Here is a 27114-nt window from a genome sequence, read left to right on the forward strand (position 1 = left end):
GAGAATGGGGCGGGTGGGAGGGAGAGCAAGAGAGAGTGGGACAGGATGCAGGGGAACAGCCAGCCCCAAAGAGCGCACAGATGCTCTGTGCGGGTCGGCTAGTGTGTGTGTGTGTGTGTGTGTGTGTGTGTGTGTGTGTGTGTGTATGAGGGAGGGAGGGAGGGAGGGAGGCAGAAGAAAGGATTAATTTCACCACAGAAGAGAAGGGATAAGAAGCTGGAGGCCAGAGATGCAGGAGCTTCAGTGTAGCCGTCTAGATCAGAGCAAGGCAGGGAAGGAATTGGAAGGGTCCTGCTCCCTCTGCCTGCTGGGTAAGGAGACCAGACTAACTGGCTGGTCACCTGATCTTTTTACCTTGAAATTAGCCCTGTCTAATGAATCAATTTGGGGAACAAAACCCACCATTAAGGATGACCCCCTAAATATGCCCAATCACATATAGGACACATGAATTTACCTATAATCATTTATATCCCATCTGGTGCCCTATACATAAAGTATGATTACAGACACTAAAAACCACCCACCATAAAACCAAAGATCATAAAACTAACTCACAGCAAGGAAGCACAGCATTTACATATAGTTACAGAAGCACCTGAAAAATGAACTAGTTAGAAATCCAAGTAAACATGCCGCAAAGTTTCTATGTTTTACAAATCTGCAGGGAAGGGCTGAGAGGGTCTCTCTAGGCAGCAAATGCCAGAATCCTGACATCACAACTTGGTCTAGGTCCCTAGCAGTCTCATTCTCAGAGCAAAGAACATATTCTGCAGGTCGTAAAGGATGGGAGGGCTCACATAAGAAGTACTCTCCAAGAAATGCAGGATCCAGGCTAGATGATGCTTTATGTTAAACCTAACAGCTAGCATGAAATAAGGCTTGGGGAGGGAAGCTGGCAAGCAGCTTTACATGCTAACTGCCTTGTTATTAAAATCTGCCAGGAGAAATAGTACCTTCCTGCTCCAGACTGAATATGTTAACAAATAGTTATCGCTTGCTGGTTAATTATTTCCAAATGTTGCATTACTACATCAATTATATTCAAGTGGACTAGGGCAATGTCAAAGGCTTAGTCAATGGCTGATCAGCCTCTTGGGTGAATCTACCACTGAATCCCTTGCTAACTAGGCAACGAGACATCTTTCAACATGGTGAGTCTTACTGTATTAAGCAGGGGGAGAGCAACTGGCCTTTTCCAATGCTAGCAAAGCATTTTTCAAGTTGGCTGCTGCTAGTGTATCTCTTGTGTTTCTTCTTAGACTGTGAACTATTTGTGGGGAGGGGAATAAAAAATATTTTTTCCCCCTATGTAGAACACTGAGAATTTGTCAAAAAAGGGGTATATGATGATAGTAACAGAAAATGAATCCACACCCCACTCCCCATGTCGTTTCCTTTTCACTGGCACACTAGACATAGTTAGCCTCAGTCTCATGAGACAGAAAATGGCATTTTGCAATTTGCTTTTACATGAATACCTGGTATGTAATTGCTCTGTGGTTCAATTCCTGCTGGAAAGTTAGTGTTTTCGGGAATGGAATGAGTATAGTCATCGAGTGGCGGAAGTTCGGTCAGAATCTCAGTATGCCGTGGAACTAGAACAGGAGGCAGAACTGTAGGGGGGAGAAACCGAAAGTGTTAAACTCTAGTTAGCAACCGTAAGTTGTATCCTCTTCAAACTGCACCAGTCTGGTCCAGGGGAATCAGGATGACAACATTCTAACCTCAATTAGTTATAATGCCCAAGCAATAGAGCAATGCTTGTTGAGGATTAGATGACAAGAGACAGGAGAGTTAAGTACACAACCACAACCCCCAGTATGAAGTAGGGTCATAAGCAACAAGGGCTAAAGGAAGCAAATGGTACCAAGCAAGGCCTCCCCCGAGAATAAGGCAAGATGACGCACAAAGGGAACAAGCTTTGACTTGATTGTGTCCCTGACTCTCCACTCCTAGGTGCTTCTTGGGCTTTTCCAAAAGCCTTTCTGTCCCTCACATTAGTAACCCACTGCTCCACCCAGAAACTCTGGGCAGTGCACATGGGTCATCCCCCCCACCCCCGCACTGCTGCTCTGCCGCTCTGCCATTTTAGCCAAACAAGCACCCTGTGAGGGAGGTTTATGGCTAGGAGAAATAACTAGCTCAGGCCACTCAAAGAGCTTTATTGTTGAATGGGGAGATGAACTGATTCAAGTTCAACACACTATACAATATATCAAGGCACAATGTCCCCCGCCCCAAGGTACAATGATACTGTTGGAAGCCCAACGGGACAGCAAACAGCACACAGAGCTGGACTAAATATGCTGCCCTTGGTCTGTGGCCCTCTTCTGGCTTCCCCAGACAGGACTAGAGCTTTAAGCATGCTTATGTTGCTCTTTAAAGTTCTATGCAATGTGCCCTGCCTTGAGCCTCTGCAATGAAGCATATTATAAATAACTTTGAGCAGAAAACTCTACAGCTCCAGTTGCAAGGATTTGTGTCAACATTTTGCCATTCCCAATTCTACTGAGAAGTGCCAAACACATGCATTCAATACAAACAAACAATGCTTTTCAACATTTAATTGCCATTGTTAAAATTAACATTTGGATTAATTCCCACTCAGCCCTTGAAATTCCAGGAGAATTAATACAGACTCCCCTTCCCCACAACTTAAACTGAACTTTGTATTAATAATGTGTTAAGTGTAAACATGTCTATATAGTCAACACCTTCACGCCAACAGCATCGTGCTGTCTTCCTACCTGGAGTCTCCACTCTCTGGTAATGGTAGGGGTTTACACATACTTCATCCTTTTTAAGATTAAAAGCATATTCACAGTTTTCAATTGCCTTAAGTTCATGATGACTGTGAAGATCAGGCCAGCGCCACAAACGGCAGTAAATAACATGTGGTAATCCTTTACGGTGAGAGACTTGCAGGCGGCCATCGAGAGACCTAGGGGAAGAAAAATATTCCAAAATATTCAGAGAAGTAGTTTACCGGTTCCAAACAATGCTGTGACATTCAGAAACACAGGGCTTACAGATGCCCCTCTTCCCAAAGAGATGGAAACAGCTACAATAGGAGATCTATGTTCTTCTGGGAGGTCTCAAATAATAAGAGGTGGTGTTTTCATTAAAGTATACACTACTTTTACTGGCAACTGAAACAAGCAGGAGTCCCTGTGCAACTGTGTGCGTTAGACCACTGCACAAAAAGTAAAAACCACATCATGTCTAAACTTGCTTGCCATTAATACACCCCCACACTATTAGTGCTATTACTTTGGATACACCGTCATACAAGACTGCACATAAGGTTACAGCAGTCTGACATCCAAGTGATTCACATCAACTTACAACTTGAAGCTTGCATCAGACACGCATTGTGCTTGCTTGGGAAGTAGTGATCAGTTTGCATTCTTGTGTCCTTTGCTACCAGTTGAAAAGTTTTGCTAGTTTTAAGACAGACTGCCTAGGCCTACACAAATGCAGATGGTTTATGACTCATGGGATGGGAAAGACAAACCTCAGTACACAATGCAAGTAAGGGTGACATGAAAAAAACCATCAAAAGCCTAGACACTCTAAGCCTTACTCTAAGTTATTTGGGTTTGGGTGTTTTTTTAAAGGTCTGAACATACATACCCGATCAACTAGTCAAAACCAGTGTGCAAGCTAAGTGTTTTAAACACACACTAGATAAGATATTTAAATGCCCCAATTTGTATAAATACAGACCATGAGGTTTCATTTTAACACCCCCAATATAGAAAGAGGTTTTTCCCAAATTAAAGTTTCATTGGTCAAAACATCAGCTGAGAACACTTAAGGCATATCAGTTGTTTTAAAATGCTTTGCTAGCTAGGAAGCATTTTCAGTAGACAAGAACCTTGAAAGCCATACCCTCCCACAAGATCTCTAGGACGAGACACAGGGCAGAATATTCACCTGGTTTGTTCAGAGAAGCTGTAAAGGCCTGTTGTATCCCACTGATCTATCGTATTTGGTGTACTCAGTCCCCAAATTTCAGAGCAAGTGCTGTGTACGAAATTGAAAAAACAAAAACAAAAAAGTTGATGTGAATATGGAAGCATGGTTATTCAAACTACCATGATGTAAGACATGGGGAAATGTACAGAAAACCTCCTTCCACATAGAATATATTGCTTGTCAAAGCATAAGTAGCGGGTGCCATATTTTCTACATGAAGGAAGTCAGTAAAATGGAACATGTGATTCAAGGTAAAATGATGTTTCAAAAAGGTGAACAAGTTCGCTGGATTTAAGCAATCAGCATATTTGTAATATACCTTAAAACAGGCAAAACCTCATCAACCTGGCAGTACATGGTATCTAGCTTTGGGGAGCATCTTTGCAAGCATATCGGAAGTCAGAAACTAAAGTCATGCCACTATAAAGTTAGATTTCCAGCATTCAGGAAACACCAAAGTGGTGAAAATAGGTTTCTAACATGAATGTGCAGGCTTAGTTTTCTCAGTACTGTTAAGGTCTTGTGATCCCCACCATCTTCTGTGCCATGTAAGGATACATCCAATGTTTGCTGTTGACAAGTACATAACTATGGGTTTGAATCTCACGCAAGAAGTCAAACAGCTCAGCTTAAGTTAGAGTGTTCCAAATACTTTCCTTTGAATTGCCAGACAAAAGGTGGCTGACATTTTATGAAATCCTAGCAAACACAACCATCAACCTAGAGTCAGTATTGCGACCAAATTTAAAGCAGTGGCAAAAATGGAAGAAAACCTATACCGAGACCAACCTACACACACACACACACACACACACACACACACACACACACAGTATTGTCCACCATTTATTCACTATATCTACTTTGTCTTCTTCAGGAAGTGCCATTGTGGTTTTGTTTTCCTGCTACCAAAGAAAGAGTCATCGTGTACAGTATCTAAAGATCAGGATAATTAACTACGAGGTATCTGCATGATACCACAAGTTCAAACACGTCTTTGCAATTCTTTGTCAAAGAGCTCCATTAGTACTCAAACCAGCCAACACTTACCAACAGGTGATCCATTGAAAGCTGCAACTGTAGCTGCTGTGTGTGCCTCGTCCTACTTTTTGATGGCCATGTGTCATGATCCAGAATAGCCAGCCAGTTTACATGTTTAGTGGGAAAGGTGTATACTGACTAGTTACCACTAAGCATCAAACAATCACCCAGGGACGGGCCTTCTCCATTGATGCCCAGAGGCTTTGGAATGCACTCTCTGCTAAAATAAGAGCTTCTCCATCTCAGACAGTTTTTAAAAAGACTCTTCAAACATTTGTTCACCCAAGTTTTTAACCAGATCCACAAAATTGTGAATCTGTTTTAAATTGCTTTTTAATGTTTTGATCTGTTGTAAACCACCCAGAGATGTGAGTTTGGGTGGGATGATATACAAATATATACTAAATAAATAAAGAGGCTTTTTGAATTAGCTTCAAGCAACGTTGTAAGCCAGCCCATCAGATCATTTGTAGCATGGACATATTTAGAAGAAAATCCAACATCTAGCATTCCTGCTTAGTCATCTACATGCAGCTTCCTGCATTCCACAAGTGACCAGGTGGTTGGTTACTGTCCTCTGAATAAAACACATACAAAATGTGAAAATGTCGACTCAGATTGTTGGCATCCTACCACATGCCAATGGCTTGTACCGAGACACTGTAAATCAAAATAACCCACAGGCACCTCTCCACTACCCGGCTATGAAGCCTTCAAGCGTCAATCTTTATTACAGTCCTAGACCAGACTATGAAGCCAGTTTCCATGCTTTGAAAACTGGCCCCGCCACCTGCCATCATCCCCGAATACCACATGTGAAAATGTTAAATCACAACAAACTACATGAAGGAAAGATCTGTCGACAGGAGGCTAGATTGTCTGCTTTTCACAGACCTTTACTACACAAACTATGCGCAACATGAAGAATTGCATGTTTTTCCACATGTGTGCTACAGATACACCTGGTTGACGGCATGATAAATTCCAATCCAGAACCTGTCGGGGTGGGGGAGAGAATTCATGCACAGGAGGGGAGTGCTAGATCCTATTGATACTTTTTATTTATATACAATTAAAAAAACAAACCATGTCAAATTGGTTTATACAGCAAAAGGAATAGAAAATGGTTCCTTGTCACAGAAGGGCTCTTAGTCTATACAAAAATGCAAGGCAAATGCTAGCAACAGCCACTGGAGAGACACTATGCTGAGAGGCAGTTGATTTCCTACTGCTAACCGTTAAAGAGCCACCACTTTTTTTTTTTTTAAAAAAAGGTGCCTCTTTGCCTAGTTAAGAGTTTGCTACATCTGGGCTGGCCCACCCTTGTAGAAAGAGCAGCTTTAGAAATCCCTTTTAGAAATCCACAATCACTGGATTCTAACCAGCATCTGCAAAATAGTGTGTTGGGGACTCTGTGCGGCTTTACTGTGACTCCAACTGCTGATCTACATCCTTACAGAATTTGAGCCACGAGGATCTACTTCATTGGAGCAACTCAGCAAAACCCTGGAAAAAAAATGAGGCCATGGCACCCAAATTCTGTATTTCATTAAGTTTGCTTTCTTGGAAGTTCTTGTACACCCAGACCACAAGGACACTTCTGAAAACAGTCTTGGGTCGTTCAAGCCTGGAAAACCATCTCTCCCTTTGGAAGAAGCTTGAATTCTTAAAGCATTGCTTCCCATTTGGCACAAGTTCCAGACTCCACAGAGGAACGTTTTTGAAAATTAGTACCTGTTAAGGTTGACCAATGCTTCCTATGAAGTCAGTAAAGCTCACTGAAAGTCCATTTACCTTATCTCAAAGCCTTTAAGAGAAAGTAATTAGAGGCTCCAGATGTTAGGATCAAGACCATTTTTTATTTTTGCTATTCAATGCTTTCTATAAATTGAGAACTTAAAACGCAAGTAATACACATTCAGTGCCAAAGCCACAACTTAACCCAAATGTTTCTATTTTCCAAGAGTTTCTTGTAAAACTATTTACACCAGGACCCTGACTTAGAAATGCTAATTAATAGTAAAAACCACATCTTTTGAAATTTAGAGGAGGCTGAATTTTGAGAAGGTTGTATATTCTGCGAAGGCAGATCCCAAAATATGTAACTTGATGCGTGAAGGGAGGGGGGAGGAATCTATATGGACCCTCTTTGTGAGGAAGCCTTCTGCCTCTCTCCCTCCACTGCAAGTGATTTTCAGAATTTCCCAATCTCCATGGTTTGGGAAGGAAGCGCAGATTTGAATCGATAAAGGCAGTTACCCTTCACCACGAAAGCACAAGAGTTGTGCTTTTGTTTATCAGACTCAGAAACTGGCACAGCAAGGTTGCTTTTGAGACACCTTTAAGTAAGTCTTCTGAAGGAGTGTGTGTGTGTTTGCATGTGTGTGTGTGCGCGCGCACACACACACACACACCCCTCCAGCCTCAGAGGCAAGATGCCTCTACGTACCAGTTGAAGAGGAGCAACAGTAGGAGAGAGGACATGCCCTCAGCTCTTGCCTGTGGGCTTCCCAGAGGCATCTGGTGGGCCACTGCATAGGAACCTAGGAAGCTGCCATATCCTGAGTCAGACCATTGGTCTATCTAGCTCAGTATTGTCTTCACAGACTGGCAGCGGCTTCGCCAAGGTTGCAGGCAGGAATCTTTCTCAGCCCTACCTTGGAGATGCTGCCAGGGAGGGAACTTGGAACCTTCTGCTCTTCCCAGAGGAGCTTCATCCCCTGAGGGGAATATCTTGCAGTGCTCACACATCAAGTCTCCCGTTCAGATGCAACCAGGGCAGACCCTGCTTAGCTATGGGGACAAGTCATGCTTGCTACCACAAGACCAGCTCTCCTCTCTGTTTAGAGAGAAACGTATGAAACAGGATGCTGGACTAATGGGCCTTGGGCCTGATCCAGCAGGTCTTTTCTTATGTTCTTAAGCCAGGCCTGGACAACTTGTGGCCTACAGGCCGCATCCAGCCCACAAGGCTTCTTTTCTTGGCCCACCGGGCCATTCCCACCACTTGCCTCCCTCTTGAGCTCTCTATGGAACTCGCTTTCTCCCTGCATACTTGTCCCGAATCCCTCGGCTGCTGCCGCCAGGAGGAAATGAGGACAAACGTATGTCCTGTATCTCCTGCAGAATGCACGTGCATCCTCATTTCCAGGAAGCTCCCGGCTGCCCTTGAACACATAGCTCCAGGGGCTTTAGGAGGCTCCTGGGGAGGCAGGATGGGCTTGGGAGGGAGTTTGCTGAGCCACACCTTTACCCACACTGTCCCCTTCATGTGCAGAGTGGAGGTAGAGAGAAGCAAGCGGGGAGAGAGCAAGCCCTGTGGTTGCGCAGTCGGTTGTGCTTGTTTGAAGACCCCACGCCACAGTCCTTTTCCGCCATGTCAAGTCTGCCCCAGCCCCTTTACCGCTTTGTTTTATTTCCCTCTTTCTCCCTCTCCCAGTCTTGTAAAGCCTGTGCCCGCCATCCCCCTGCCCACTCTCTCACATCAAGCCCAACTTGCCCCAACCTTTTTCTTTCCCTCCCTCTTTCTCCCTCTCCCAGTCTCATAAAGCCTGGCCCCCATCTCATCCACATTGGCGGGGTTTATGGTGAAGGATCAAAAAGCAATTTATTCAAGACTTCAGAGAAAAACATTTCTCAATTTTTTCCTTACAAGAGCTCCATATTTAAGTAGGATGATTTGTGTGAATAAGCTGTGTGAAACCAAGAGGGCTTCTGTTGTTTTCCCTTGCAAATGCACTATTTTCACATTAATTTGTGAATCATCAAGAAATCCATGGAGCTTCTGCTGTTTTTCTTTTTAACAAATGCATTTATGTAATTTAGTAGAATGAATTTTATTTCAATTTATTTTAATTTAATTTAAATTGGCCTGCCAGAACTTCAAGAGTTAAATTTTAATTAAATTCATTTTAATTAATTTCATTTTAATTTTTAAAATAATTAATATTATTAAGTGTTACTTTAATAATCAGCTCCCTAAAAATTCTTAGCCCCCACATGTCAAGTCATGGATGGTTTCAGCCCACCAGAGTATTTGAGTTGTGCACCCGTCTTATGCGCACACATACACATGTCAATGCAACACAAACCACCATTGTCTACTTAAGAGGTTGGTTCCAATTAAGGTCTATCTGCTTTACACTAGAAGTCTTTACATTCCAGAAGACATATCCTGGGGCAACCATCTTCATTATTTTTCAAGTGTGGCCACTGGCAAAAACCCTTCAGTACCAGAGCCATTGCCTTCCATGCGGACCTCCACACAGAACTGCACTTTTCACAGGAAGAAGGGAAGGACTTTAAGAAAAACTGAGCCCTGTTGAGTCCCAGTCATCTCGGAAGGCACACAAAAAAACTGTATGGGGAACTGCTGATGTGACTCAGCACTACATGATTGCAGGCCCCTTTAAAAATGAAGTTTGAACTATTTTCTCTACCAGAAACTTGGAACTGTTTTGTATTGGATACTTTCAAAAGTCAAGTTTGGCAAAAGCAGGAGGCTGGCACTTCTGCTGAAAGGCAGAATACTTCTTTTAAAGAAGCATTAAGGATTGCTTATTTTTGTTCAAATGCTGTACTTCAGGAGATCCAATAGAAAAATAAACTCTAGAACCAGAATAATCATTTTAATAGAAAGGAACATTGGCTTACCGTGAAGGGTTCTTTTTCCTTGTGCTAGGAGCTCATCAGATAGGGTTGTGTACTGAGCATGCTCGAGACAGAATTAGATCATGTGACACAATTTCCTACTGTAGCCGTCTCCCAACCCCAGTTCTGGGGCTGTTGCGAAGAGTGAGAAATGTCAAGTGGAGAGAGCTGATCCGAGTTGGAGGCATCTGCATGAAGGAGAGAGCTAGAAACATGGTAAGGAAGAGGCAGCGTAGAATTGGGAACAATAAGCAGAGGAGAGTATGGGGAGAAAAAGATAGCCTAGCATCTGTAACCCTGAGAGCAGTCTCCCCCGTCAAAAAAGGCGATTATCTGAGTGCCTGTAGGAATATTCCCTCCCGGAAACCCCCCACCCACGAAAAGATACACATCCGGTTGGGACTGATGAGCTCCTAACACAGGGAAAAAGAACCCTTCATGGTAAGCCAATGTTCCTTTTCCCCCTGTGTTGGAGCTCACCAGATAGGGAAGTGCCCAAGCCGGAGAGGAGAAGAAAATGCGAGGAAAGGATGTATTAAACCACCTGTTGAAGGACTGTGTGGCCGAAGGCAGCCTGGGGAGTAGAGAAGGAGGAAATCTTGTAGTGGCAAATGAATGGTGTAAAGACCATGTAGCCTCCCAGCAAATTTCCGTGAGCGGTATGTGTGCAGAAAAGTCCACGGAGGTGGCTGCGCTCCTGGAGGAATGAGCTATTATACCTCATTCCACCAGGGAGAGAGGTTAAGTGAAGCGTAGGCTACAAGAATGCAAGCCTTGATCCCACTGGCAAGAGTGGCCTTGGAAGCCTTGTTGCCCAAAGTGGGCAGATGAAAGGAAACAAAGAGGGAGCCTGACTTGCGAATATCGTTAGTACGGCAAATGTAAACACATAATGCTCTACGAACGTCCAATTTATGCCAGAGTTTTTCCCTGGGATGTGATGGGGAAGGGCAAAACGAAGGAAGGACGACCTCTTCGGACCTATGGAAGGAGGTGTTGACCTTAGGGAGGAAGGTAGAGTCAAGCCAAAGGTTAACCAAATTGGATTGGAAAGTACAGAGTTCTCTATGCACAGAGCGCCTAGTTCAGACACCTGGTGGTCCGATGTAATGGCCACAAGAAAAAGAACCTTGAAAGGTCTTCAGCGGGGTGGAAGAAAGGGGTTCAAAGCGAGATCTGGTAAGGGCATTGAAAATCTTGTTAAGGTTCCATGAGGGAAAACGTTTGAGGGATGGGGGTGCTATGTTGGTATCCCCTCTGAGGAACCTAGAGATATGTGGGTGAAGGGAGGATGAACCTGCATCAGTAGAGGAGATGTGTAGTACAGATGCTAGTGCTGAAACTTGTCATCTCAAGGTATTAGGTCGGAGATGTAGCTCCAAACCAGCCTGTAGGAATGCGAGAACTTCTGTAACGCCGGCAGACAACAGGTCTTTGTGGTTGGCGCGTGACCAGCATAGGAAGGCTGCCCAAGTAGCTTGGTAGACCCTGTTGGTGGACTGTCTACGAGAGACCAGAATGGTAATTTGGACAGGTTTGGAGTAGCCCTGGGCGGTTAGCCTCGAGCACTCAATTTCCAGGCGAAGAGCTGTAACCATTCAGGATTGGGATGGAACAGAGGGCCTTGGTGAAGGAGGTCTGGACAAACGGGTAGCTTACTGAAAGATCGAGTAGGTCAGGAAACCACGGTCTGTGAGGCCAGTGAGATGCGATGAAAATCATTTCCACTCATTCCTGGACTAGCTTCCTGAGTACCTTGGTGATTATGGCCATGGAAGGAAAGGTGTAGAGGAAAGTGTTTGACCATGGGGAAGTTAGGGTGTCCATTGCTCCCGCTTGTGGGGAGTGAAACCTTGTGAAGAAGCAAGGAAGGAGATGGTTGGAGTGGGAGGTGAAGAGATCTACTTGTGGATGGCTGAAGACTTGAGTGATTTGCAGGAACACTGCGGGATGGAGAGACCATTCTGCTGGGTTGAGGGATCTTCGACTGAGCCAATCTGCTTGTCTTTTCCTCCCCCTTGAGATGTTCTGCAGTTATGGATCTCAGATTGGTCTCCACCCAATGGAATAGGAGGTTGGAGTCCTGCATCAGTGACTTGGTCCAAGTGCCGCCCTGTTGGTTGATGTGCACTTTGGAGGTGACGTTGTCCGTTCTGACCAGGACATGCTGTCCTCGAAGGAGATGTTGAAACTGGAGGAGCGTGAGGCGGATTATTCGAAGTTCCAAACAGTTTATGGATCTTTTTGTTTCTGTGAGTGAGCACGGGGTCTGCGCTAGGTGGCCCAGGCAGTGGGCTCCCCAGCCGAGAAGGCGGGCATCTGTGGTCACCACAAGGCGGAGAGGTTCGGATAGCGGGAGGCCTCTGAGGAGAGCCAGGGATAGCCACCACTGCAGGGACCGTCTGCCAGAGGCAGAGGAGAGTGTTTGACCATGGGGAAGTCAGGGTGTCCATTGCTCCCGCTTGTGGGGAGTGAAACCTTGTGAAGAAGCAAGGAAGGAGATGGTTGGAGTGGGAGGTGAAGAGATCTACTTGTGGATGGCTGAAGACTTGAGTGATTTGCAGGAACACTGCGGGATGGAGAGACTATTCTGCTGGGTTGAGGGATCTTCGACTGAGCCAATCTGCTTGTGTTTTCCTCCCCCTTGAGATGTTCTGCAGTTATGGATCTCAGACTGGTCTCCACCCAATGGAATAGGAGGTTGGACTCCTGCATCAGTGACTTGGTCCAAGTGCTGCCCTGTCGGTTGATGTGCGCTTTGGAGGTGATGTTGTCTGTTCTGACCAGGACGTGCTGTCCTCGAAGGAGATGTTGAAACTGGAGGAGCGTGAGGCGGATTATTCGAAGTTCCAAACAGTTTATGGATCTTTTTGTTTCTGTGAGTGAGCACGGGGTCTGCGCTAGGTGGCCCAGGCAGTGGGCTCCCCAGCCGAGAAGGCGGGCATCTGTGGTCACCACAAGGCGGAGAGGTTCGGATAGCGGGAGGCCTCTGAGGAGAGCCGGGGATAGCCACCACTGCAGGGACCGTCTGCCAGAGGCAGGGGAACGAAGTGGTGGGTTGAGGACATGATCATGTCCTGAAAGGGTAAGAGCAGCCATTGAAGAGGGCGGGAGTGCCACCTGGCCCATGGAGTACATTCCAGACATGCTATCTTGGAGACCTGGGACTGGGAGAGTTCCATGAAATCCGCTGAGCTTCTGCGGAGAAGGGATCGCAGATGGTTGGTGATCTTTTCCCTTCTTTCCAGTGGTAGAGAGCTGGAGTCCTGAGTGGTGTCGAAGACAGCCCTCAAGTGAACAAGAGAGATCAAGCCCCGGAGGCGGGCAATAACCGCTACCATGACTTTTGTGAAGACCGGGGGGGGGGGGGGCGGACGAGAGCCTGAACGGAAGGGTGCGATATTGGAAATGTTGATCGTTGTATAAAAAGCGGAGGAGGACTCCGTGCTCTGGTTGGATGGGAACGTGAAGGTAGGCTTTGGAGAGGTCAACAGATGTAAAGTAGACTCCTGAGCATATGGTCTCGACTGTGTGAAGGGATTCCATCCTGAACTTTTTCTTTCAGATGAAGCGGTTGAGAAACTTCAAACTGAGAACCACCCTCTAAGATCCGTCCTTTTTGGGAACAAGGAAGAGGATAGAGTACATGCCTTGAAATCTTTGCATAGACGGAACACGTTCTATCACTCAAATCTGGAGAAGATGGTGAACTGCTTGGAGCATCCAAAGATGTTTGGTTTGATTGTTGGAGCATGGTAAGGGTATGAAAGTTGGGGATAAGAGAGGACGTCGAGGGCGTAGCCATTGGATACGGTGTCGATAACCCAGTTGTCGGATGTGGACATCCAGATCGTGGTGAATTCTAACAACCTGCTGCCCATGGAGATGGAGTCATTGCTTACGTGGCGCAGAGCCGGAGGAGAAGGGTCTGTTGTTGACTCCTCTGGAGTTGTCCCTGAAGCGCTGGCGCCATTATGGCCTGCCGAAGCCTCTGAACTTTTGGGGTCAGAAGTCCCGGAACTGCGTGGAAGACTGATCGTAGAACTGCCTGTTGGGACAAAAGGAGTAAGTTGGGGCTCGAAAGAACCTGCAAGAGTCCCTGCGGTTGGTGGGCATGGCTTTCTTTTTGTCTCTAGTTTCAACTAAGATAGGGTCCAGTGCCAAACCAAACAAGTTAGCACCAGAGAAGGGGGCTTACGTCAAGGCCAGCTTGGAGTCCACATTCCAACTTTTGAGCCACAGGGATCTGCGTACCGCCACACCAGCAATCATAGCTCTGGAGGACTGATGAATACAGTCCAGGCTGGAATCTGCCATAAGGGCCACTGCTTTGGCCATTTTATTGATGCCTTGGCGGAGCTCGGTGTTTTCAGGTGGAACCAGGGCCACAAGTTCCTTAGCCCAGAGCACGCAGGCCTGTGAGAAAATGGAGTTGGTAGTAGCCAATCTAATGGCCGTGGCTGTAGCGACATGTACCTTTTAAAAAAGGGAGTCGCATTTCCTGTCCTCTTGGCTTTTCAACTGCTATCAGTCCTCCGTATGCAGGATAGAGCCTGAAACTAGAAGGTCTACTGGAGGGTCTATTTTGGGGGTAGCCAATAGAACCATAATTTCTTATGAGAGATGGTAGTGCTTCTTTGGAAGATTGCCAATTTGGAAGAGGCCAGACGTTGCCACTCAGCACACATAATCTTGCGAAAGAGAGGTGGAATGGTACTGCAGTGGAAACAGAAGAACTCGAAGGAAAAACATTCTGATCTAGGGTGGGCAGTGGTTCAGTGGATTCAGAAGGTGCCACATCATTAATAGTTCTCTTTGCCTTGGACAGGAAAATGTCAAAATCAGCTGAAGAAAAAAGTCTAGATGAGTTAGGAAGGGGGGGGCACCTCCTCATCCGATAGTTCTCCATCATCCTTGTTGGAGTCTATAGGTTCAGCAGGTTCTGCTGGTACTGAGTGTAAGGAATCAGAGGCAGAAGCGGGGATGGGGGGGGAGAGATTTGTGGAGCCAAAGCACGAGGGGGACGAGGAGGCAGGGCAGGGACAAGAGGCACTAGGACAGGAGGAGAGGGTGTGGGAGAGTGTCTGGGCCGTTTTGGTCACCCATCCTCCTGGGAGGTGGAAGAGGAGGAGTGCCTATACCTCCTTTTGCATCTGGGAGGCAACGGCCTAGGAGCGAATAGCCCCCGTTCGGAAATAAGGATAGCCTGTCTGCGGGGGCTAGAGTCAGGGGAGGAGGAGGATAGCCAGTCACTGCCCCTTCTGGGAGTGTGTCGGCGTCTGCTAGGGCCAGACACCAGTGCCTGGGCAGGGGCTGTAGGCGCATAAATTGGAACTACAGGTGGCTCAGTAGACAGAGCCGCCAGTGGGCAGTTAGGTGGATACGCAGGTGGCTGGATACTCGGAGCTGCAGGTGGCTCAAAAGCAGGGCAGTCAGACAAAAACTCTTTCCGAAAAAATTCCCTCAAACAATGAGTAACCCTTGGGGGGAAGGGTGTGTGTGGAGGTACTTACAGGTACTGGAGAGATCAGAGAAGCATCCGAAGGCACAGTAGGCAGCGAAGATCACCGAGGCAGTGGGGAGGGAATGCATGGGCCAGGTGGTTCCCCCTCAGCCACTGGGCCCATACCAGGTGAGGTGAAGGACCCCAGGGGATCGCCCAAAGGACGCTGGTCATCCCCCTCAGGAAGCAGCGGCTTGTGAAGGTATGCTTTTGTTTTCGACTTCTTGCATACCACCTTAATCAAGAGCCTCTGACTGAGCCAAAGTGAGCTTCCAGACTTCGAGACTGGAGCCTTGTACCATTTGTTTTTCTTTGAGGGGGGCTGGTTCCCGCAGTGCTTAGACTTCTTTGGAGCCCTGGTAAAAAGCGACTCTGAAGTCTTTGCCTCCTGCGTCAAAACAGCAGGCGCGGTCAGCGCAGGAAAGTCCGAGGCTGTTTGTTGCATGGGCGCTGTGGCTGTATGTGCCAAGCTGCCCAGGTCCTGTGGCAGCTGGGAACCCTCCAAAAGAGAGCCCTGCAGGAGCTCTTCAATGTGAGCCAGCACCATCAGAATTCACCAGGAATCAGAAAGAAAAATTTCTTTTTTCTCTTGGTCCAATTAGCTGAATTACAACAGAAAAAGGTATTGAGAATAGAGAAATTTTGGATAGCCAATAATGAAAACAGCTCTCCTCCCACCCTTGCACAATCTAGATAGGGAAAAGAGGAGATATTTATTTATTAGATTTATATACCGCCCTTCCAAAATGGCTCAGGGCAGTTCACAAGATAGCACGCTGAATGAACAGCAGAATAGAAATAAGAATAAAAAAGGCCCCAAAAATACTAACTAGAGAAGAGCTCTCTCTACGAATGTTCTAGCTTGAGCAAGACAGAACTGGAACTGGGGATGGGATGCGGCTACAGCAGGAAATTGCGCCACATGATTCAGTTCTGTCTCAAGCATGCTCAGTACACAACCCTATCTGATGAGTTGCAACACGGGGGGGGGGTAGTGACAAAACAGTTGCAGTCAAAGTTCACAAGTTCCAAACTAGATCCCAAGATTCCAATATATTTATAGGCATTTAAAAAATTACATGTAATTAAAGGAATTGCAATGTACAGATCAAGCTACACATATCTGGTATGTGAGAAACAGTTTGGTTTCAATAAAGATCTTTGTTTTTTTAGCCACTGGATTAGCAAGGCTGCTAATTCAATTTAAACTCAAGGATCAACGCTGCCCAATTCTCAAAGCCAGGTGAGATGGGAGAGGGGAGACATGCATACTCATTTTCCCCCCACTTGTGATGCAGAAGGGATAACAGAATTTGAATCTGAACTGGCCTCATAATGGTCATGTGCTGTTTCAGCCAAGTGTTCTAAAAACAGAATAAACTCATAAAAATATGGGAACTGTGACCAACAGAAGGGATGGGGAAAGCAGGCAGACATCAGAGGACCTGGACCACTGAATCCTGGCATCTCATTCCCAAGAAGGCAGTGGGATTAATCCCTATGTGTTTTATAAACCCTGATATATAGTGAACCTGAGTCAACCCCACAAGCACAGCTGTGCCCATGTCCATTATATCACAACTCCTCCTTTCACCACTACCCCCAACATCTTAACAGGTTAAAAAGGGTTTATTTACAAAAAAGGAAAGAAGATCGTGCAGAGATAACAGGAAGGGAAGGATAAGTGCTACCCTAGGAACCCAGGGTAGCACTTAGCTGCAAAGTTGTATGTGGAGGAGTATTTTTCAAGAGGGCTTCCACCTTTCTTCCTGTGACACCTGATTCCTGCCTGCTTTTCTTCCCTTGATGTGTCAAAAATGCAGCTGCATACAAATATAATTACAGAGTGGCTAGGGATGAATGCGGGGGAAGGAAACTTTAAGCACTCCTTTCCCATCACCTTGAAGAAGCAACAACACAGGCCCCCATTTGCCACCAAAACCTAGTTTTAAGCTCAAAGCAAGGCAGTAACGACAGGTTGCTTACCTGTAACTTGGGTTCTTCTAGTGGTCATCTGTGCTTTTACATGAATGGGCTTTGCGCCTGCGCAGAGACCACATCAGAGCTTCCAAGCTAAAGTTCTAATTTTTGGCAGTAACCCTGCCCCCTCGGTATATAGGCGGCTGTGCGGGCTTCCGTCTCCAGTCTTCTGAGTCCGCAATCTGAAAGAGACTAGCAGAAAAGTCATGAGAAGAGGGAGGATGGGTGGGCATGTAAGAGCACAGATGACCATTAGAAGAACCCAAGTTACAGGTAAGCAACCTGTCGTTCTTCGACATGGTCTCTGTGCTTTACACGAATGGGTGCATAGCAAGCTGCACCTGTGCCATGCTCACCTGGAGGTGGGATCAGGCGAAGATGGATTGTAGCACCACCCTGCCAAATGCCGTGTCTTTTCTAGCTTGGACATCCAGCCGCCTGGCAGATTACACCCAATGGAATAGGCCTGTCAAAGGCAGTAGACATGCAACCGCCCTCGTTGAATGTGCCTTGATAGAGAGCGGGAGAGGCTTTTTGGAAATCTGGTATGCTAGGGAGATGGTACAGACAACCCATCTGGATATGGTTTTTGCTGAGGCCTGCTTGCCTGTGTTACGTCCAGAGTGAAGAGGGAACTGGAGGTTCGAAGGGCGGAGGTGCGTTTGATGTAGAAGGTGAGTGCCCTACGAACATCCAGAGTGTGGAGACGTTGTTCGGCCTCAGTCGACGGCTCAGCAAAGAATGCAGGTGAGGAGATCGGTTGGAAGCGGTGAAACGAGGTGACCACCTTTGGAAGGAAGGCAATGTCATCCTAAGGATGGCTTTTTCCTTGTGGAAAATTAAGTATGGAGGGTCAACTCTAAGTGCCCTGAGTTCACTGACCCGTCTGGCCAAGGTGATAGCCGTGAGGAAGGTTACTTTACAGGAAAGGAGGTTGAGAGAAATCATAGCCATGGGTTCGAAGGGAGGGTACATGAGTGAAGAGAGCACCAAGGTCAGGTCCCAAGCCGGGGCCATGACTAGCAGGTCTGGATAAAGGTGAGTGAGTCCTTTAAGGAAACGCTTGACAATAGGGTGTTGGAACCACGATGGTGTGGAGGGCGGAGAGTTAGCCACTATGGCTGCGAAGTGAACCGACAAAGAAGGGATCTTAATTCCAGCCTCTTTGAGGGATAACAAATATGAACAAACATGTTCTACAGAAACAGAGTGTATGAGAATCTCCCTGTCTTTTAGAAAGTTCTGAAAACAGGTCCACTTGTGGGAGTAGGAGGAGACAGTGGAGGGTTTACGCGAGGCCTGGACTATTTGTAGCAGGTCCTCCGGGAGGTTGGGACTATGTGCCAAGCTGTGAGGTGGAGGCTACAGGTCTGGATGGAGAAGGCGACCATTCTAGAGGGAGAGGAGGTGAGGGATGTGCGGGAAGCGGTGGTACCGATGGTTGGATAGACAAAGCAGTTGGGGAAACCAGGGCCTCCTGGGCCACCATGGGGCAATGAGTATGCAGTGCGGGCGGTCCTGGGAGATCTTCTGAAGGACTCGAGGAAGTAGAGGAATTGGAGGGAAGGCGTAGACTAGGTGTTCCGTCCAAGGTAGGTCAAGTGCATTCCCCAGGGAATTGAGTCCGATCCTGGACCTGGAGCAATACTGGTGGCATTAAGCATTCACCTCTGAGGCGAAGAGGTCTATTTCTGGGAGGAACCAGCAGTGGAAAAGGGAGCGGAGCGTGGGGGGGTGTAGTTGCCATTCGTGTGATGTTGTTTGAGTTCTGCTTAGCCTGTCCGCCGTGACGTTGTCTTGTCCCTGTATATGGACCGCCAGGGGAGGGATGCCATGGCGAATGCACCAGCGCCATAGTTCCATGGACAGGAACAGGAGGGAGTTGGAGGAGGTGCCGCCCTTTCTGTTCAGGTAAGCTTTGGCGGTAGTATTGTCCATCCGAACGAGGACATGGGAGCCCCGTATCAGGGGGAGGAAGGCTCTTTAAGGCCTTGAATATGGCTAACAGTTCGAGGTAATTGATGTGGTGGGCAGCTTCAGTTGAGTTCCAGTTGCCATGGATATTGTGATTGTTGGTATGAGCACCCCAACTGTCCATGGTGTGTAGTAGGGTGGTGAGTAGTAGGGTGGGGCGCAGAGGGTGGAAGGGGGAACCGATGGTGAGGTTGACCAGGTCCGCCCACCATAGAAGGGAGTGCAGGACGCGAAGTGGGATCGTTAGGGTGGTGGTGAGAGTGTCCCCATGTGGAGAGAACACTGACAGGAACCAGTGTTGAAGAGTCCTGGCCCGTAGCTGGGCATGAGGGAGGATGTAGGTTGTGGAAGCCATGTGTCCTAATAGGCATTGAATTGTTCGCGCTGACTGGATTGGGTGGCAGAGGAGGTGGGATGACAAGTCCAAGATGGCTTGAGTTCTGCGTTGCGGCAGTACGATTTGGGACTGAATGGAGTTGAAGAGGATTCCCAGAAATTCTATCGATCTGGAAGGGGTGAGATTCGACTTTTTGTTGTTCACCTGGAGGCCCAGGTTGGAGAGGAGGTTGATGGCCGTGTGGAGGTCCTGGAGTAGAGATTGTGGGTTGTGGGCCACCAGGAGCCAATCGTCGAGTATGGAAAAATTTGAATGTTTTGTTGTTTCAGGGCTGCCAACACCGGGGCCATGAATTTGGTGAACACCCGGGGTGCGGATGCCAGTCCGAAGGGGAGGGCACGAAATTGGTAAGTGTTGTCTGCTATTTGAAAGCGGAGGAAACGACGGTGCTTGGGTCTGATGGTGATGTGATAGTATGCATCCTTGAGGTCTATGGAGACGAACCACTGGTTCTTGTGTAGAAGGGAGATGATAGTGGGAATAGTGACCATACGGAACCTGCGGTAGGTGATGTAGGAGTTGAGTTCCTGGAGATCCAGGATGGGGTGAAGGGAGCCATCCAGCTTGGGAACCGTGAAGTACCAGGAGTGGAAGCCCAATGACTGTGGATTGTGAACCAGTTCTATTGCAGATTTTGAGAGTAGAGAGTCGACTTCCGCCAGGAGAGCCGGGGTAGGCGGAGTGGGTAACGGAGGGTTGTATGGGGGAGTGGATGCAAATTCTATAGCATAGCCGACCCTCACAATCATCAGAGCCCAGGAGTCCGTGGTTATATTTTCCCATGTGGGAATGAAAGGGGAGAGTCTGGTGCCTCAGTGGGAAGGAGGGTGCAAGTCATTGTCTTTTGGCTGGGGGCTGAGATCCTTTGGATCGCTGCTGTATCCTGGATCTGGTGAAGTGTGAGCGCTTCCTGTAAGGCTGGTATCTGTTGGAACGACAGGACTTGTCCTGAGGTTGATGGTATTGCCGTTTAGAAGAATACGGTTGTTGTTGCCATTTTTCCTGTTTATAATGGCGGGTTGTGGAGTGCTGAAAACCCATGGAGCGGGCTGTGTTACGAAGTTTCTGCACTTTTTGAAGAGTGTCATCTGTTTTCTCTCTGAATAGAGAAGAACCATCAAAGGGGAGATCTTCCACTCTGGATCTAGCATCAGGCATGAGGCCGGAAGACCTAAGCCAGGCATGACGACGGAGGGCGACAGCAGTCGCCATCACTTTAGCGGCCCCTTCCGTGGAGTGGCGAATCACATGGAGTTCCTGCTTGGAGACCTGCGTGGCTTCACGGAGAAAAACTTTGGCAGGGCCCTGTTGCTCTTCAGAGAGATGATCTTAAAAAGGGGCAATATGATCCCAAAGAAAGGACTGGTATTTGGCATAGTATGCCTGGTAATCTGTAATTCTTGTCAATAAAGAAGCAATAGAGTATAAACGCCTTCCAAACGCATCTAATTTCTTCCCTTCCTTGGGTGGGGTGGAGGAGGAATATCTTCTGAATTTAGAGAGGGAAGACTCAACAACAATTGAGTCTGTAGACGGATGTTGCTTCAGGAAGGAGTCATCCTGATACGTCGAGGCGTGAACCTTGTAAAAGGAGTCAAGCAACTTAGATGTTTGTGGAAGAGAAGAAGGCTTGGTCCAAGAGGTCTTGACCACCTTGAGAATAGATGGGTTTAACGGAAGCGATACCAATGGACAGGCATCATCTTCGATTAGTTGGAATAGGGGGTCAGGTTCAGATTTATCCCCCTGGGAAATTGGACTCCGATGAGTCGGTCGAAACCGGGGGCTGAAGAGGCCGGATCCAGAGCCGAGGCACTGGACTGGCGTCGGGGGCAATGGTAGCCGTAGCTTCCTGTACAGGCGAGTTTCTGGGTGGAACCCGTGGAGGTAAAGAGATGTAGTTTGGGGTGGAGGCGGAGGGTGTAAAGCTGTCGGTCCCGAAGGCAGGTTAGAGATCGAAGCTGAAGCAGGTACAGAAGGGCGAGGAGAGGCAGAACGTCGGAGAGCTGAGGCCCAATGGCGTTGGCGAATCTCTTGATGAGTGTAAAAATAGTCTGCTTCTTCCTCCACTTGTCTGGCATAGCGCTCGTCCAGAGCAGCTTCCAGGTCTCGATTGGCCCAGCGGCATGGTTGCTCCGAAGGGACCTCCTCAGGTTCGGACTCGTACACGGGATCATGCGGACTAGAAGCGCAGACAAGCTCGGTATCTAAGACAGTTTCAGTATGTAAAGTTTGGGATCGACGTTCGGTATCGTGCGTCGACTTCTGCTTCTTTGTTGGTGGTTCAGGAGGAGCACGACGGTCCTTCTTTCTCTTTTTCTTTTTGGCTGGCTGGACAGAGCGTGGCTCGATCAATGCTGCCGTCAAAATCGACACTGCTACCAAATTCCTTGGTATCAACGTCGAAGCCCAAGCCACGGGATCAACTGGTATATTCACCTCAGGGGTGGTTGCCGAGACTCCCGGAGGGGACGAAACGGGCTGTAAGCCCCGGGCTGCAGGAGAGGCACTGGACGAGGCCTGCACAGTGGATAGTTTGTCCGAGCCCGTAGTCTTGAATGCTTGTTCCCAAAGCCAAGAACGAGAGGCTCGATTTTTGCGTACCTGTTTGGTAAAGGCCGCACAATGCAGACAAGAGCCAACCTTATGGGATTTACCCAGGCAAAAAAGGCAGAGTTTGTGGCCGTCGGTCGAAGGGATTTTGGATTTGCAGCGACCACACTGCTTAAAGTTTGTAGTCTTTGCCATAGGCCAAAGAAGGTATCAGAGAAAAAACGGAGGCAAAGGATCTGAAGCACGCCGGGCCTGAAGGCCACGACGGGACGGAAACAAAACTAGAGGAACAGCGGGGCGGGGGCGTTTACCGGGGAAGAAATAAAAACACTAAAAAGGGGGAGTACTGAACCAAAACAGGGGGGAAAGGGAGGTATTAAGGCAGTACTTGCAAAAGATCTAGCAAGGAGCAGCTCAGCGATGTGTCTTCGATCGCGGACGAAGAAAGACTGGAGAGGGAAGCCCGCGCAGCCGCCTATATACCAAGGGGGCGGGGTTACCGCCAAAAGTTAGAACTCTAGCTTGGAAGCTCCGATGTGGTCTCTGTGCAAGCGCAAAGCCCATTTGTATAAAGCACAGAGACCACGTCGAAGAATCAAAACTCATACATCCCTCCAAGTCCAAGGACAAGGAGTCCTGTAGCACGTTCTACCTGAATACAAAAGGACTCTGAATTTAAGACAAGTACCTTAAAAACTAAAGGTTAAATAAAGGTTATACCCTTATTTATCCTAAAAGGACTCTATTAAAGATGCCCCCCCTTCATGAAAGAATTGGGGGGAGGGGGCACTAGTCTTGGATTCCAGTAAATACAATACACACACACACACACACACACACACAATACCACACATTAGATCATTGGAATTTTAAGTTTATCAAATATATACAGTTAAGTCACAACTACTATGTTAACTGAAGCTCAGTATGTACTGCTGCATAAGAACATAAATGCTTTGCAAGATCAGTGCAAGAGCCACCTTTTCTGTCCAAAAATCCTATCTTTTATGAAAAAGGTTACAGTAACACTAGAGGAAACTGCTACTTCAAAAACTCCTTCCAGCTCATATTTGACAAATAAAACATGTTTGCACAACTTGTGCAATCCTATTATGGAACCCTTAAGGTAGAACAATGAAATGGCTAACAAAAGATCTGTTCTAAGGAAATTACAGAGAGCCCTGCCTGTCTTGTGCCTATTCAGAAAGCTTACCATACATTAAGCCACCTAATGGTGCAGCGGAGAAGTAACTTGCCTAGGGAGCAAGAGGTTGCTGGTTCGAATCCCCGCTGCTATGTTTCCCAGAATATGGGAAACACTTATATCGAGCAGCAGTGATATAAGAAGGTGCTGAAAGGCATCATCTCATACTGCATGGGAGATGGCAATAGTAAATCCCTCCGGTATTCTACCAAAGAAAACCACATGGCTCTGTGGTTTCTAGGAGTCAACACTGATTTGACAGCACAACTTTACTTTACCATACATTACTAGTGTGAATATTTATTTATTTATTTCATTTCATTTCTAATTCGCCCCATCCAGAGGCTCTGGGCGGTATACAACAACTTTTAAAAGACATAAACCCCACAATTAAAACAATGCTAAAAACAATTCAAAATGATTAAAACTATTTAAAACCAATTAAAATACATTTTAAAAACACAAAACTTTACAAGCCTTGGAAGGCCAGGCCAAATAAATAGGTTTTTAGGGCTCTCTTAAAGGCAGACAGCGAGACAAAATTGCGGATATCTGCCAGGAGTGCATTCCATAGACCAGGAGCAGCTACAGAAAAGGCCCTGTTCCGAGTCGCCAACAGACGTACCGGTGGCAACCGGAGAAGGACTTCTCCAGATGACCTCAACGAGCGATGGGGATCATACAGAAGAAGGCATTGTCTCAGGCAACCCGGACCCAAGCTGTTCAGAGCTTTAAAGGTAATAACCAGCACTTTGTATTTTGCCCGGAAACATATCGGCAGCCAGTGCAGCTGTTTTAAGACAGGCATAATATGGTCTCTCCAGGTTACCCCAGAGACCAATCTGGCTGCCGCATCTTGAACTAAGTGAAATTTCCGAACTACATACAAAGGCAGCCCCACGTAGAACGCACTGCAGTAGTCGAGCCTGGAGGTTACCAGCTGATGCATCACTGTTTTGAGATCGTTCATTTCAAGGAATGAACGCAGCTGTCGAATCAGCCTAAGCTGACAGAAAGCACTCCTGGCCATAGTCTCCACCTGAGATACCATGGTGAGGTCTGAATCCAAGAGCACTCCCAAGCTGCGTACCTGTTCCTTCTGAGGGAGTGTAACCCCATCCAGCACAGGAAGATCTAACTCATCCCTTAAATTACGACCCCCCACAATAAGCACCTCCATCTTGCTTGGATTCAGCTTCAATTTGTTCTTCCTCATCCAGCCCATTACTGCCTGTAGGCAGGCATTTAGGGAGTGAATGCCATTTGATGATGATGATGATGATGATGATGATGATAAGGAGGAGAAATAGATTTGGGTGTCATCAGCATACTGATAACACCCTGCACCAAATCTCCTGATGACCTCACCTAGTGGTTTCATGTAAATATTAAAAAGCATTGGTGACAAAATCGAGCCCTGAGGGACTCCATTAGTGTTTATAAGGAGATCTGCTTAGTGTTACAAGGAGATCTGCATTTAGCCTCTGCTCGTCTCAAATTACTGGGTCAGTAACTGTTTTTGTTAGGGAGATGCAGAATGGTTCACGGGCAGGCTGTTCCGAGTGTTCTGAGCTCAGAACAGAATTTATTATTATTATTATTATTATTAATTCGGTTTCTATACCGCCCTTCCAAAAATGGCTCAGGGTGGTTTACAAAGAGAAATAATAAATAAATAAGATGGATCCCTGTCCCCAAAGGGCTCACATTCTAAAAATAAACGCAAGATAGACACCAGCAACAGTCACTGGAGGTACTGTACTGGGTGTGGATGCCCTTCAAATGAAGGACCTGTTCCAAGCTTGGAACCGAATGATCCCATTTTGAGCTCAAAACGTTCTAAGTGCCATTTTGGAGTCCAAAATGGCGCTCTTCTGGCCTCTGCACACACACAGTGGCTATTTGCATGGTCAGCACCACCACGCAAATGGCCGCTGTGTGCGCGTAGAGGCCAGAAGAGTGCCATTTTGGACTCCAAAATGGCACTTGGAACAGTCTGATGCAGCGAGGTTGTTCCATCAGAAAAAGCGGCTCAATCTGTTGTTCCGGTAGACGGTTCCGTACAGTGGCGCACCTAGGTCCAAAATCAGCCCAGACCTGAAGGGTTTGGAGGCCCCCTTTAAAAAAAATTTATAGGTACCTGCCACCATCCCGCTACTGCTCCAATCTGGGGGGGGGGGTGTCTCCAAATGATCTGGTGTGCCCCTTGCCCACCCTGCCACACTGATATCTGCCACCTTCACCACCATTTGCATGGCCGGAGGTGGGGTGAGCTGGGCAGAGCAGGCTGCACGCCTGCCCAGCCCACCCCAACCCCCAGCTGTGCAAATGGTGGTGGAGAGGGCCCCCCTAGATCATTTGGAGGCCCCAAGACAGGAGGCCACGGACCTGAACCCCAAGGTCCATGACTAAGTGCACCTCTGGTTCCATGGACCTTACATTCCAAGCTAGAAACAGAACACTATATCAGTTTTGTGCCCATCCCTAGTTTCCCACCAGAGACTAGTATCTTGTGCTCATATAAACAGCAAAATGAGTATTTTCAAGGAATATGGTATATCCTACAAATTTTTATATTGACATTTATATCCTGCTCTTCCTTCAAGGAGCCCAGAGCAATGTACACATTATCCTCACAACCACCCAGTGAGGTAGGTTAGTCTGAAAGAAAAGTGACTGGCCCAGAGTCACCCAGTGAGTTTCATGACCGAATAGGAATTTGAACTGTTCTCCCCGGTCCTAACTCTAACACTTTGAAACAGCAAGACTAGCAAAGTCCTCACAGACTATACTCACTCAAGTTATCTGATAATTAACTAGTCAATTGCAATGGCCGACATCCTAATGAAGTCTGTATGTAAGGAGGCTCTGCAAGGACACGCTGGGAACTAAGGTGCAACTCCCCCGTCATCCTATGGCACACCGTTGCATCAGAGGGTCAAGACTTTAAAGCACTGCTCACTCTCCAGGATGACTCTGCAATCTCAAAACACATTGCTTTCCAAGTTTGGAGAGCACTTCCAGAGTGCCAGCAGAGCTTGAAGGTCTTGGTCCTCTGGCGCAACAGTATGCTATAGGAGGACCGGGGGAGCTCCTGGTGCACACCCTCCAGAGCCTCCTTACACACACCCTAACCCTTCAATCATCAGGATGTCAGACAGTATAGAGTGCAGCAGCCACTAGGGCTGCAAGGTTTCATCACTTATGTTGAAAAGGTTTTAAACACTTGAGGTTAAAAATGCCTCAATTAAAGAGCAGATTGACAATACAATGTATTAAAGTACATATTAAAAATGTAGGTGGCAGACATGGTCTCAAAGAGACATACTCGCACAAGGGAATGTCTCTTAATATGGAGTCTGCTGTGAGCGGGAAGTCCATATTTGTTTATTTGTTGTGCATGTTAATAATATTGTCAAAATCAATAAAAATTTAATTTCCAACAAAAAAAATATGGAGTCTGCTACAACACATGCACACAATTAACAAATCTGCTTCTTTCTGTAGAACAATTGCATTTTACTTATGCAAATGTAATCAACCAAGATTTGATTGGGCAACCATTCTATCTAAATTTAGCCCAAGATGTTATAAGCCCATTTTGGTCACTCTCTTGATCTCGTTGCCAAAACGTCTTCAACGGCCTCTTGAACAAAAGACCTAGGGTTCTGAAGAGTTCATACTTCAGGAGAGGCAATTGTCCCTAGAGTAGTCTTGCACAGCATCAGCCATGTCTGGTGGTCATCAGCCATGTCTGGTGGTCATCAACAGCTGAATAAGGCTGGTTCTGCTGCATACATGGGACTGCAGAACTATGGGAGTGAGAAAGAG

At 47.0% G+C, this 27114-nt stretch overlaps 1 protein-coding gene across 4 annotated transcripts in view; it reads right to left on the bottom strand.

Annotated features, from left to right (window-relative positions):
• SMAD2 (SMAD family member 2) overlaps window positions 1-27114 on the bottom strand; it is a 95721-nt gene that overhangs the window by 12949 nt on the left and 55658 nt on the right. For 3 of the 4 annotated variants that reach the window (XM_053295974.1, XM_053295976.1, XM_053295975.1), the window contains exons 3-5: window positions 3940-4029; window positions 2751-2944; window positions 1482-1616 (exon numbers count right to left, since the gene is read on the bottom strand). In XM_053295974.1, the coding sequence (XP_053151949.1) occupies window positions 1482-1616; window positions 2751-2944; window positions 3940-4029 (419 nt within the window). The remainder of the gene's footprint in view (window positions 1-1481; window positions 1617-2750; window positions 2945-3939; window positions 4030-27114) is intronic. The other variant, XM_053295973.1, reaches the window with a different exon arrangement.

This window comes from Hemicordylus capensis, chromosome 2, assembly GCF_027244095.1.
Source record: "Hemicordylus capensis ecotype Gifberg chromosome 2, rHemCap1.1.pri, whole genome shotgun sequence".
Classification (NCBI taxonomy): domain Eukaryota; kingdom Metazoa; phylum Chordata; class Lepidosauria; order Squamata; family Cordylidae; genus Hemicordylus; species Hemicordylus capensis.